The sequence below is a fragment of the Bombina bombina genome, chromosome 8, assembly GCF_027579735.1.
Source record: "Bombina bombina isolate aBomBom1 chromosome 8, aBomBom1.pri, whole genome shotgun sequence".
NCBI lineage: Eukaryota > Metazoa > Chordata > Amphibia > Anura > Bombinatoridae > Bombina > Bombina bombina.
This window is the reverse complement of record NC_069506.1, coordinates 300,335,248-300,349,268: the sequence shown is the minus strand read 5'-3', so window position 1 is coordinate 300,349,268 and position 14,021 is coordinate 300,335,248. Positions and strand designations below refer to the sequence as shown.

Here is a 14,021-nt window from a genome sequence, read left to right as displayed (position 1 = left end):
ACACTACATAACTTTTAAAATGTATGTTTAAAACGTTTACTGGTATGTTATTCGTTTTTGTGAGGTACTTTGGTGATAAATCTTTTGGGGCATGATTTTTTCCACATGGCTGACATATATTTCTGCATAGAAACGGTTAACTGAGGTTTCCCACTGTTGTAAATATGAGTGGGAGCGGCCTATTTTAGCGCTTTTTTGCGCAGTGAAAATTCAGTCAGTCTTCCTGCTTCTTCCTCCTTGATCCAGGACGTCTCTAGAGAGCTCAGGGGTCTTCAAAATTCAGTCACAGCAGACCTGTGACAGTGTTTTTGACTGTCATAAAAACGTTAATTGTTAAATTGATTATCCGTTTTGGGTATTAAGGGGTTAATCATCCATTTGCTAGTGGGTGCAATACTTTGCTAACTTAATACATTTACTGTGAAAATTTGGTTGCTATAACTGATTTGGTTCATTGTTATTTCAACTGTGACAGTTATTTTGTGCTTTTTAAAGGCGCAGTAGCGCTTTTTATATTGCTTGTAAACTTAATTGAAAGGATTTTCCAAGCTTGCTAGTCTCATTGCTAGTCTGTTTAAACATGTCTGACACAGATGAATCTGTTTGTTCACTATGTTTGAAGGCCAATGTGGAGCCCCATAGAAATATGTGTACTAAGTGTATTGATGTCACTTTGAATAAAAGTCAGTCTTTATCTGTAAAGAAATTATCACCAGACAACGAGGGGGAAGTTATGCCGACTAACTCTCCACACAAGTCGGTACCTTCGCCTCCCGCTCAGGAGGCGCGTGATATTGTGGCGCCAAGTACATCAGAGAGGCCTATACAAATCACTTTGCAAGACATGGCTACTGTTATGACAGAGGTATTATCTAAATTGCCAGAATTAAGAGGCAAGCGCGATAGCTCTTGTCCGATACTGCGTCACAATTTGCAGAACATGAGGACGGAGAGCTTCATTCTGTGGGTGACGGATCTGATCCAGGGAGACCGGATTCAGAGATTTCTAATTTTAAATTTAAGCTTGAGAACCTCCGTGTATTGCTAGGGGAGGTATTAGCGGCTCTGAATGATTGTAGCACGGTTGCAATTCCAGAGAAATTATGTAGGCTGGATAGATACTATGCGGTACCGGTGTGTACTGACGTTTTTCCTATACCTAAAAGGCTTACAGAGATTATTAGCAAGGAGTGGGATAGACCCGGTGTACCCTTTTCCCCTCCTCCGATATTTAGGAAAAAGTTTCCAATAGACGCCACCACACGAGACTTATGGCAGACGGTCTCTATGGTGGAGGGAGCAGTTTCTACTTTAGCTAAGCGTACCACTATCCCGGTGGAGGATGTGCTTTTTCGGATCCAATGGATAGAAAATAAAGTTACCTTAAGAAAATGTTTGTTCAACAAGGTTTTATCTTACAGCCCCTTGCATGCATTGCGCCTGTCACTGCTGCTGCGGCATTCTGGTTTGAGTCTCTGGAAGAGGCCATTCGCACAACTCCATTGGATGAGATTATGGACAAGATTAAAGCACTTAAGCTAGCTAACGCATTTGTTTCTGATGCCGTTGTACATTTAACCAAACTAACGGCTAAGAACTCTGGATTCGCCATCCAGGCGCGCAGAGCGCTATGGCTTAAATCCTGGTCAGCGGACGTGACTTCTAAATCTAAATTACTTAATATTCCTTTCAAGGGGCAGACCTTATTCGGGCCCGGCTTGAAAGAATTTATTGCTGACATTACTGGAGGTAAGGGTCATACTCTTCCTCAGGACAGGGCCAAATCAAAGGCCAAACAGTAATTTTCGTGCCTTTCGTAACTTCAAGGCAGGAGCAGCATCAACTTCCTCCGCTCCAAAACAGGAAGGAACTGTTGCTCGTTACAGACAGGGCTGGAAAGCTAACCAGTCCTGGAACAAGGGCAAGCAGGCCAGAAAACCTACTTCTGCCCCTAAGACAGCATGAAGAGAGGGCCCCCTATCCGGAAACGGATCTAGTGGGGGGCAGACTTTCTCTCTTCGCCCAGGCTTGGGCAAGAGATGTCCAGGATCCCTGGGCGTTGGAGATCATATCTCAGGGATATCTTCTGGACTTCAATTCTTCTCCTCCACAAGGGAGATTTCATCTTTCAAGGTTATCAGCAAACCAAATAAAGAAAGAGGCATTTCTACGCTGTGTACAAGACCTCTTAGTAATGGGGGTGATCCACCCAGTTCCGCGGACGGAACATGGGCAAGGTTTTTACTCAAATCTGTTTGTGGTTCCCAAGAAAGAGGGAACCTTCAGACCAATCTTGGACCTAAAAATCTTAAACAAATTCCTAAGAGTTCCATCATTCAAAATGGAAACTATTCGAACCATCCTACCCATGATCCAAGAAGGTCAATACATGACCACAGTAGACTTAAAGGATGCCTACCTTCACATACCGATTCACAAAGATCATTATCGGTACCTAAGATTTGCTTTTCTAGACAGGCATTACCAGTTTGTAGCTCTTCCCTTCAGGTTAGCTACGGCCCCGAGAATTTTTACAAAGGTTCTGGGCTCACTTCTGGCGGTGCTAAGACCACGAGGCATAGCGGTGGCTCCGTACCTAGACGACATTCTGATACAAGCGTCAAGTTTTCAAATTGCCAAGTCTCATACAGAGATAGTTCTGGCATTTCTGAGGTCGCATGGGTGGAAGGTGAACGTGGAAAAGAGTTCTCTATTACCACTCACAAGAGTTCCCTTCCTGGGGACTCTTATAGATTCTGTAGAAATGAAGATTTACCTGACTGAGTCCAGGTTATCAAAGCTTCTGAATGCTTGCCGTGTCCTTAATTCCATTCCACGCCCGTCAGTTGCTCAGTGCATGGAAGTAATCGGCTTAATGGTAGCGGCAATGGACATAGTACCATTTGCGCGCCTGCATCTCAGACCGCTGCAATTATGCATGCTAAGTCAGTGGAATGGGGATTACTCAGATTTGTCCCCTCTACTAAATCTGGATCAAGAGACCAGAGATTCTCTTCTCTGGTGGCTTTCTCGGGTCCATCTGTCCAAGGGGATGACCTTTCGCAGGCCAGATTGGACGATTGTAACAGATGCCAGCCTTCTAGGTTGGGGCGCAGTCTGGAACTCCCTGAAGGCTCAGGGATTATGGACTCAGGAGGAGAAACTCCTCCCAATAAATATTCTGGAGTTGAGAGCAATATTCAATGCTCTTTCTAGCTTGGCCTCAGTTAGCAACACTGAGGTTCATCAGATTTCAGTCGGACAACATCACGACTGTGGCTTACATCAACCATCAAGGGGGAACCAGGAGTTCCCTAGCGATGTTAGAAGTCTCAAAGATAATTCGCTGGGCAGTCTCTCACTCTTGCCACCTGTCTGCGATCTACATCCCAGGCGTGGAGAACTGGGAGGCGGACTTTCTAAGTCGCCAGACTTTTCATCCGGGGGAGTGGGAACTTCATCCGGAGGTCTTCGCTCAACTGATTCTTCGTTGGGGCAAACCAGAACTGGATCTCATGGCGTCTTGCCAGAACGCCAAGCTTCCTTGTTACGGATCCAGGTCCAGGGACCCGGGAGCGGCGCTGATAGATGCTCTGGCAGCCCCTTGGGTTTTCAACATGGCTTATGTGTTTCCACCATTTCCGCTGCTACCTCGACTGATTGCCAAGATCAAACAGGAGAGAGCATCGGTGATTCTGATAGCGCCTGCGTGGCCACGCAGGACCTGGTATGCAGACCTGGTGGACATGTCGTCCTGTCCACCATGGTCTCTGCCTCTGAGGCAGGACCTTCTAATTCAAGGTCCTTTCAACCATCCAAATCTAATTTCTCTGAGGCTGACTGCATGGAGATTGAACGCTTGATCCTATCAAAGCGTGGCTTCTCGGAGTCCGTTATTGATACCTTAATACAGGCACGGAAGCCTGTTACCAGAAAAATTTACCATAAGATATTGCGTAAATATTTATATTGGTGCGAATCCAAGAGTTACTCATGGAGTAAGGTTAGGATTCCTAGGATATTGTCCTTTCTACAAGAGGGTTTAGAAAAGGGCTTATCTGCTAGTTCGTTAAAGGGACAGATTTCTGCTCTGTCTATTCTCTTACACAAACGTCTGGCAGAAGTTCCAGACGTCCAGGCTTTTTGTCAGGCTTTGGCTAGGATTAAGCCTGTGTTTAAGACTGTTGCTCCTCCGTGGAGCTTAAACTTGGTTCTTAAAGTTCTTCAAGGGGTTCCGTTTGAACCCCTTCATTCCATTGATATTAAGCTTTTATCTTGGAAAGTTCTGTTTTTGATGGCTATTTCCTCGGCTCGAAGAGTCTGAGTTATCTGCCTTACATTGTGATTCTCCTTATCTGATTTTCCATTCAGACAAGGTAGTTCTGCGTACTAAACCTGGGTTTTTACCTAAGGTAGTTTCTAACAGGAATATCAATCAGGAGATTGTTGTTCCATCATTATGTCCTAATACTTCTTCAAAGAAGGAACGACTTTTGCATAATCTGGACGTAGTCCGTGCCCTGAAGTTCTATTTACAGGCAACTCAAGAATTTCGTCAAACTTCTTCCCTGTTTGTCATGTATTCTGGTCAGAGGAGAGGTCAAAAAGCTTCGGCAACCTCTCTCTCCTTTTGGCTTCGTAGCATAATACGTTTAGCCTATGAGACTTCTGGACAGCAGCCCCCTGAAAGAATTACAGCTCATTCCACTAGAGCTGTGGCTTCCACCTGGGCCTTTAAGAATGAGGCCTCTGTTGAACAGATTTGCAAGGCTGCAACTTGGTCTTCGCTTCACACTTTTTCAAAATTTTACAAATTTGACACTTTTTTGCTTCTTCGGAGGCTGTTTTTGGGAGAAAGGTTCTACAGGCAGTGGTTCCTGCCTTGTCTCTCCCATCATCCGTGTACTTTAGCTTTGGTATTGGTATCCCATAAGTAATGGATGATCCGTGGACTGAATACACTTAACAAGAGAAAAGATAATTTATGCTTACCTGATAAATTTATTTCTCTTGTAGTGTATTCAGTCCATGGCCCGCCCTGTCTTTTTTAAGGCAGATCTAAATTTTAATTAAAAACTCCAGTCACCACTGCTCCCTTTGGTTTCTCCTTTCTTGTCTTGTTTCGGTCGAATGACTGGATATGACATGTGAGGGGAGGAGCTATATAGCAGCTCTGCTTTGGGTGATCCTCTTGCAACTTCCTGTTGGGAAGGGAATATATCCCATAAGTAATGGATGATCCGTGGACTGAATACACTACAAGAGAAATAAATTTCAGGTAAGCATAAATTATGTTTTTTTCCACATGGCTGGCTTAAATTTGCCTAGTAACAGTTTCCTGAGGCTTTCCACTGTCTTACTATGAGTGGGAGGGGCCTAATTTAGCGATTTTTTTTTTTTTTTTTTTTTTTTTTTTTTTTTTTTTGCGCAGTAACTTTTACAGACTGAGACATCCAGCTTCCTCCAAGAGTCCCCTGAATGCTATAGGACATCTCTAAAGGGCTCTTAGGCTTTCCAAAATCGTTTGTTGGGGAAGGTAGGCCCACAGCAAGGCTGTGGCAGTTTGGTGTGACTGTTAAAAAAACGTCTCTCGTTTTTTTGATCCGTTTTTTTTTAACTAAGGGGTTAATCATCCATTTGCAAGTGGGTGCAATGCTCTGTTAGCTTATTATACACACTTTAAAAAATTCGTTTGATTTACTGCCTTTTTTCACTGTTTTTCAAATTCTGACAATTTGTTTCTCTTAAAGGCACAGTACCGTTTCTTATATTTGCTTGTTAACTTGATTTAAAGTGTTTTCCAAGCTTGCTAGTCTCATTGCTAGTCTGTACAAACATGTCTGACATAGAGGAAACTCCTTGTTCATTATGTTTAAAAGCCATGGTGGAACCCCCTCTTAGAATGTGTACCAAATGTACTGATTTCACTTTAAGAAATAAAGATCATATTCTGTCTTTAAAAAATTTATCACCAGAGGAATCTGACGAGGGGGAAGTTATGCCGACTAACTCTCCCCACGTGTCAGATCTTTTGACTCCCGCTCAAGGGACTCACGCTCAAATAGCGCCAAGTACATCTAGGGCGCCCATAGCGTTTACTTTACAAGACATGGCGGCAGTCATGGATAATACACTGTCAGCGGTATTAGCCAGACTACCTGCATTTAGAGGAAAGCGAGATATCTCTGGAGTTAGACGAAATACAGAGCATACTGACGCTTTAAGAGCTATGTCTGATACTGCCTTACAATATGCAGAAGCTGAAGAAGGTGAGCTTCTTTCTGTGGGTGATGTTTCTGACTCAGGGAAGATGATGCAACCCGATTCTGATATTTCTACATTTAAATTTAAGCTTGAACACCTCCGCGTGTTACTCAGGGAGGTTTTAGCTGCTCTGAATGACTGTGATACAATTGCAGTGCCAGATAAATTGTGTAGACTGGATAAATACTATGCAGTGCTGGTGTGCACTGATGTTTTTCCAGTACCTAAAAGGTTTACAGAAATTATTACTAAGGAATGGGATAGACCAGGTGTGCCGTTCTCTCCCCCCTCCTATTTTTAGAATTTTTTTTCCAATAGACGCCACCACACGGGACTTATGGCAGACAGTTCCTAAGGTGGAGGGAGCAGTTTCTACTCTAGCAAAGCGTACTACTATCCCTGTCGGACAGTTGTGCTTTTTTAGATCCAATGGATAAAAAGTTCGAGGGTTACCTTAAGAAAATGTTTATTCAACAAGGTTTTATCCTACAGCCCCTTGCATGCATTGCTCCTGTCACTGCTGCTGCGGCGTTCTGGTTTGAGTCTCTGGAAGAGGCTTTACAGGTAGCGACTCCATTGGATGACATACTTGACAAGCTTAGAGCACTTAAGCTAGCCAATTCTTTTGTTTCTGATGCCATTGTTCATTTGACTAAACTAACGGCTAAGAATTCTGGTTTTGCTATCCAGGCGCGCAGAGTGCTATGGCTTAAATCATGGTCAGCTGACGTTACTTCAAAGTCTAAGCTGCTTAACATTCCCTTCAAGGGGCAGACCCTATTCGGGCATGGTTTGAAGGAGATTATTGCTGATATCACTGGTGGAAAAGGTCATTCCCTTCCTCAGTACCTTTCGAAACTTCAAGGCAAGTGCGGCATCAACTTCCTCTAAAGCAAAACAAGATGGAACTTTTGCTCAGTCCAAGACGGTCTGGAGACCTAACCAGACCTGGAACAAGGGTAAGCAGGCCAAAAAGCCTGCTGCTGCCTCTAAGGCAGCATGAAGGAACGGCCCCCTATCCGGTAACGGATCTAGTAGGGGGCAGACTTTCGCTCTTCGCCCAGGCGTGGGCAAGAGATGTCCAGGATCCCTGGGCGTTGGAAATTATATTGTGAAAAAAAGAGCAGAGACAGGCGCAGCCCAATTCAAGTGTAGTAGTATTTTATTCAGTGTAAGAGCACACGTACAAATGGCTACTTACAAAATAGACAAATAAAAACTGCATATAAAGGTATCTTTACATCCAGACTGTATTGTTGAATGACATACAGCCGTAAAACAATCTCTACGCGTTTCGTCTGAGGACGCTCAGAATTTCTCAGGGATATCTTCTGGACTTCAAGGCTCCCCCCCCCCCCAAAAAGGAGATTTCACCTTTCACAATTATCTGCAAACCAGATAAAGAGAGAGGCATTCTTACACTGTGTACAAGACCTCCTAGTTATGGGAGTGATCCATCCAGTTCCAAAGGAGGAACAGGGACAAGGATTTTACTCAAACCTGTTTGTGGTTCCCAAAAAAGAGGGAACCTTCAGACCAATTTTGGATCTAAAGATCTTAAATTCCTCAGAGTTCCATCATTCAAGATGGAGACTATTCGTACCATCCTACCTATGATCCAGGAGGGTCAATACATGACTACAGTGGATTTAAAGGATGCTTATCTTCACATTCCGATACACAAAGATCATCGGTTTCTCAGGTTTGCCTTCCTAGACAGGCATTACCAGTTTGTAGCTCTTCCCATTGGGTTAGCTACAGCCCCAAGAATTTTTACGAAGGTTCTGGGGTCGCTTCTGGCGGTCTTAAGGCCACGGGGCATAGTAGTGGCCCCTTATTTAGACGACATCCTGTTTCAGCGTCAAACTTCCAAATTGCCAAGTCTCATACGGACATAGTGTTGGCATTTCTGAGGTTGCATGGGTGGAAGGTGAACGAGGAAAGAGTTCTCTATCCCCCTCACAAGAGTTTCCTTCCTAGGGACTCTGATAGATTCTGTAGAAATGAAAATTTACCTGACGGAGTCCAGGTTATCAAAACTTCTAAATTCCTGCCGTGTTCTTTATTCCATTCCTTGCCCTTCGGTGGCTCAGTGCATGGAAGTAATCGGCTTAATGGTAGCAGCAATGGACATAGTGCCGTTTGCACGCCTACATCTCAGACCGCTGCAACTCTGCATGCTCAGTCAGTGGAATGGGGATTACACAGATTTGTCCCCTCTACTAAATCTGGATCAAGAGACCAGGGATTCTCTTCTCTGGTGGCTATCTTGGGTCCATCTGTCCAAGGGAATGACCTTTCGCAGGCCAGATTGGACAATTGTAACGACAGATGCCAGCCTTCTAGGCTGGGGGGCAGTCTGGAACTCTCTGAAGGCTCAGGGATCGTGGACTCAGGAGGAGACACTCCTTCCAATAAACAGTCTGGAATTAAGAGCGATATTCAATGCTCTTCAGGCTTGCCTCAGCTAGCGGCAGTGAGGTTCATCAGATTTCAGTCGGACAACATCACGACTGTGGCTTACATCAACCATCAAGGGGGAACAAGGAGTTCCCTAGCAATGTTAGAAGTCTCAAAGATAATTCGCTGGGCGGAGATTCACTCTTGCCACCTATCAGCTATCCATATCCCAGGTGTAGAGAACTGTGAGGCGGATTTTCTAAGTCAGACTTTTCATCCGGGGGAGTGGGAGCTCCACCCGGAGGTGTTTGCACAATTGATTCATCGTTGGGGCAAACCAGAACTGGATCTCATGGCGTCTTGCCAGAACGCCAAGCTTCCTTGTTATGGATCCAGGTCCAGGGACCCCAAGGCAACGCTGATAGATGCTCTAGCAGCGCCTTGGTCCTTTAACCTGGCTTATGTGTTTCCACCGTTTCCTCTGCTCCCTCGTCTGATTGCCAAAATCAAGCAGGAGAGAGCATCGGTGATCTTGATGGCGCCTGCGTGGCCACGCAGGACTTGGTATGCAGATCTGGTGGACATGTCATCCTTTCCACCATGGACTCTGCCGCTGAGACAGGACCTTCTACTTCAAGGTCCTTTCAACCATCCAAATCTAATTTCTCTGAGGCTGACTGCCTGGAGATTGAACGCTTGATTTTATCAAAGCGTGGTTCTCCGAGTCAGTCATTGATACCTTAATTCAGGCACGAAAGCCTGTCACCAGGAAAATCTATCATAAGATATGGCGTAAATATCTTTATTGGTGTGAATCCAAGGGCTACTCATGGAGTAAGGTCAGGATTCCCAGGATATTATCTTTTCTCCAAAAAGGATTGGAAAAAGGATTGTCAGCTAGTTCCTTAAAGGGACAGATTTCTGCGCTGTCTATTCTTTTGCACAGGCGTCTGGCGGATGTTCCAGACGTTCAGGCATTTTGTCGGGCTTTAGTTAGAATCAAGCCTGTGTTTAAACCTGTTGCTCCACCTTGGAGCTTAAATTTGGTTCTTAAAGTTCTTCAGGGGGTTCCGTTTGAACCTCTTCATTCCATAGATATCAAACTTTTATCTTGGAAAGTTCTTTTTTTTTGGTAGCTATTTCCTCGGCTCGTAGAGTTTCCGAGTTATCTGCCTTACAATGTGATTCTCCTTATCTGATCTTCCATGCAGATAAGGTAGTTCTGCGTACCAAACCTGGGTTTTTACCTAAGGTGGTATCTAATAAGAATATCAATCAAGAGATTGTTGTTCCGTCTTTGTGTCCTAATCCTTCATAGAAGGAACGTCTATTTCACAATCTGGACGTGGTTCATGCTTTAAAGTTTTACTTACAAGATACTAAAGATTTTCGTCAAACATCTGCTTTGTTTGTTGTCTACTCTGGACAGAGGAGAGGTCAAAAGACTTCAGCAACCTCTCTTTCGCTTTGGCTAAGAAGTATAATACGCTTAGCTTATGAGACTGCTGGCCAGCAGCCTCCTGAAAGGATTACAGCTCATTCTATTAGAGCTGTGGCTTCCACAAGGGCCTTTAAAAATGAGGCTTCTGTTGAACAGATTTGCAAGGCGGCGACTTGGTCTTCGCTTCATACTATTTCAAAATTCTACAAATTTGCTTCTTTTGCTTCTTCGGAGGCTATTTTTGGGAGAAAGGTTTTACAGGCAGTGGTACCTTCCGTTTAAGTACCTGCCTTGTCCCTCCCTTCATCCGTGTACTTTAGCTTTGTTATTGGTATCCCACAAGTAATGGATGATCCGTGGACTGGATACACCTAACAAGAGAAAACATAATTTATGCTTACCTGATAAATTTATTTCTCTTGTGGTGTATCCAGTCCACGGCCCGCCCTGTCATGTGGTTTCTTTCTCTGCTTGTTTTCGGTCGAATGACTGGATATGGCAGTTAGGGGAGGAGCTATATAGCAGCTCTGCTGTGGGTGATCCTCTTGCAACTTCCTGTTGGGAAGGAGAATATCCCACAAGTAATGGATGATCCGTGGACTGGATACACCACAAGAGAAATAAATTTATCAGGTAAGCATAAATTATGTTTTTTCTAAGGATCAATTCACTCCCTGACTTAGGGCAGACTGTGAGCAGTTATGGATATTTATGTCTAGGCCCAGCTACAAAGACCTAAGGAATTCATACTGTGACCATACAGTCTTATCACTAATATGGATAGTGAGCACGCATAATAGTTTCATAGCTAAGCATTTTTATCTTATGGAATGTTCCAGTTAATCTCTTTGCTTGATCCTAAAAATATTACTTACCCCTCATTCTATCTATCGGCTCAAATTTACTCCCTCTGGACATGACACATATGTTCCATATAGGGGACTTATTTATAGCTCTTTAGGGGCACTACTGTATTTTTTTTTTGTTTTCAATTATAATAAATACTTTAAAGGACAGTTGAATCAAAAAATGTCTCCCCTTTAATTTATCAATAATGCACTTTACCTGCTGGAGTGTATTAAATTGTTTACAAGTGTTTACTTTACCCTTATATTGGCATTTGAAATAGTTGATTTAGCCTGTGGCATCCCCACCTATCCTTAAAGTTTCTGGCCTTAGGTCCAAGCTATAGATAAACTGTGTAAACACTGCCAGCAGAATAAATTACGCTCCCAGTGTGGTATAGAAGAGAGAAAGTAATAAAATGTTAATTTTCCATTGTTCTCTACTAGTATTGGCGTTTGGTTTACAGACAGATAAATAATCCTGTATAGGTACACAAGGTGATAAAGTAATGAGATCTGATTATACCTACAAGCTCAACCCATTTTATTAGGTTGTGGCTTCAAAACACAAAATCGGCTTTTTTTTATATACAGACCTTAAAAAGCAAATTCTCATACATTTTATTCTCTGCAGCTGGTAAAAAAAAAAAAGTAATCTGAAACACATTAAAGGAAAAACTATTTTATAGTGTACGGTCCCTTTAAGCTCATGAGTTTAGTCATCACATGCAGAACGCGCACAGTTTTTCTTACTTTGAATTTGAAATAATTGCATTGTACCCTTATTTTCACGTACATTTTTTTTCCTTTGCAGGTATATACAGACCTTATGATCACCAACGTAGTAGAGGCCAACCAGCCAGTCAGCATTGACAACTGGTGCAAGAAGGGAAGGAAGCAGTGCAAGGGACATTCCCACATTGTAGTGCCATATAAATGTCTAGGTAATGTATGGGTTCTGCACATTTGAGACATGCTAAGCTTACCATAGTGGTTGATATCTGTACTAAGCTGTAAGTTAAACCCTCACAATTCTAAAAATATGGACTTCTTGATTATTGGTTCATAAATGTTTTGACACTCACTAGGGCACTAACATTTCCCAACAGCATAGTAACAGGTTGTGTTCCAATTGCTCATTTGGTTAAATAACTTATTTTATAGCAGTACAGGCTAATAACACTTTGAAAAGTGTCCTGTGTCTGCTCTTTGATATGGCTCATTATTGACAGATGTGCGCTCTAGCCTAAAGTGGCAGGAAAAAAAATTAAAAAAAAAATGCAGAGGAAATGATGGAAAAATAAGGCAAAATGTGTCCTGTTTAAAGGAACACTGAGCCCAATTTTTTTCTTTTGTGATTCAGATAGAGCATGGCATTTTAAGAAGCTTTCTAATTTACTCCTATTACATTTTCTTCATTCTCTTTGTATCTTTATTTGAAAAGCAAAAATGAAAGTATATATGCCAGCCCATTTTTGGTGAACAACCTGGGTTGTTCTTGCTGATTGGTGGATAAATTCACCCACCAATAAACAAGTGCTGTCCAGTGGCTGAAAAAATTGTCTGGCTCCTTAGCTTAGATGCCTTCTTTTTTAAATAAAGATAGCAAGAGAACAAAGAATTTGATAATAGGAGTAAATTAGTAAGTTGCTTAAAATTGCATGCTCTATCTGAATAACGAAAGAAAAAAATTGTGGTGTTTGTCTCTTTTTAAAGGGCCAGTAAAGCCACCAAATGTTATATAATTCTGCACATAGTGCAGAATTATATAACATTAGCCTAGCGCCAGCTTCCTTAAGCAAAGTATTTCAGAGATATTTACCTACGAAAAGGAATTTTACAGTCCACCGCTCCTGGCTCTACTCAGCGGGTCTGTTTTTACCTAAGCGCATTGGGCACGCTGTCTAGTAACAGCGTGCCCGATAGCACCATTTAACTGAATGTAGCTGGCTCCCGCTCTGGTCTGATTTGGCGATCGGGCGCGCTGTGAGGTAAAAAAGACTCGCTCAGAGCCACTAGCGGTGGTCTGTAAATATCTCTGAAATGCTAGGCTAATGTTAAACTATGTGCAGAATTATATTACATTAGGTGGGTTTACTGGCCCTTTATGCAACAGGTTTTTATATATGCACATTTTGCACTCTTGTGTATATACAGGTAGAAAACCCTATTTCCTTCTAAATACACAGAGAGTCCACAGCTGCATTTATTACTTGTGGGAATACAGAACCTGCCCATCAGAAGGAGGCAAAAACACCCCAGCCAAAGGCTTAAATACCTCCCCCACTTCCCTCATCCCCCAGTCATTCTTTGCCTTTCATCAAAGGAGGTTGACAGTGAAGTGTCAGTTTTTTTTCTCCAAAGAGGTTCCTTATGAGGGGTATCTGCCCTTCGGGATGGAACTGGAGTTTTTAAGTTGTCTTGTCAGCCACTCAGTGAGAGCATTCATGAAAGTAAGCCTGGAGATGCAGGGAGAGTCTTTCTGCGAAACCATCCAGACTCAGTTGACTAGTTTCGCTGCCTGCTTTTCTTCACTCAAACTATGTCTGAGGCGCTGCTACTATCTGTCAAACTTAAAGGACCGTGTTGCTGTTCCACAGATTGGATTCCAGTAAGATCGTTTAATTTTATACACATGTTAACGATAGAAGACAGGGTCTCAGTGGGACTCCTTTATCTTTTTGGAATCAAGGGGGATTATTGAACAGTGGGGTCTTTTTAATCATCTTTGTGATTTTGACTGCGTATGTGTAAGGAGACATTTTAGACTCTGTCATTAATTTTTCATGACAGAACAGACTCCATGTTTTTTTTTTTTTTATTTAAGCCTAACCAGGGCTCAGCTATTATGACATTGTATTTTGTTTTCCTCACTCTTGCTGACTGAGAAGTTTCATATCAATATGTTTTCTATGATTCAAGGTAGTTTGCTTGCTTAGGCCCCAGCTAGTCGCTTATTTCTGTAAATAAGTGCAGTTTATAACCTTGATTGTAGTCTAGGAATGTTGGGGTAAACATAAGTATTTTTCTAATATTTTTACCCTATATGCGAGAGCCATCTACTGTTAGAA

At 42.7% G+C, this 14,021-nt stretch overlaps 1 protein-coding gene across 1 annotated transcript in view; it reads left to right on the top strand.

The window, feature by feature from the left end:
• LOC128639018 (amyloid beta precursor like protein 2-like) overlaps positions 1–11,920 on the top strand; it is a 162,248-nt gene extending 150,328 nt beyond the window's left edge. Inside the window, exon 3 of the mRNA XM_053691157.1 lies at positions 11,765–11,920. Within this exon, the coding sequence (XP_053547132.1) occupies positions 11,765–11,920 (156 nt within the window). The remainder of the gene's footprint in view (positions 1–11,764) is intronic.
• Positions 11,921–14,021: the final 2,101 nt, after the last annotated feature.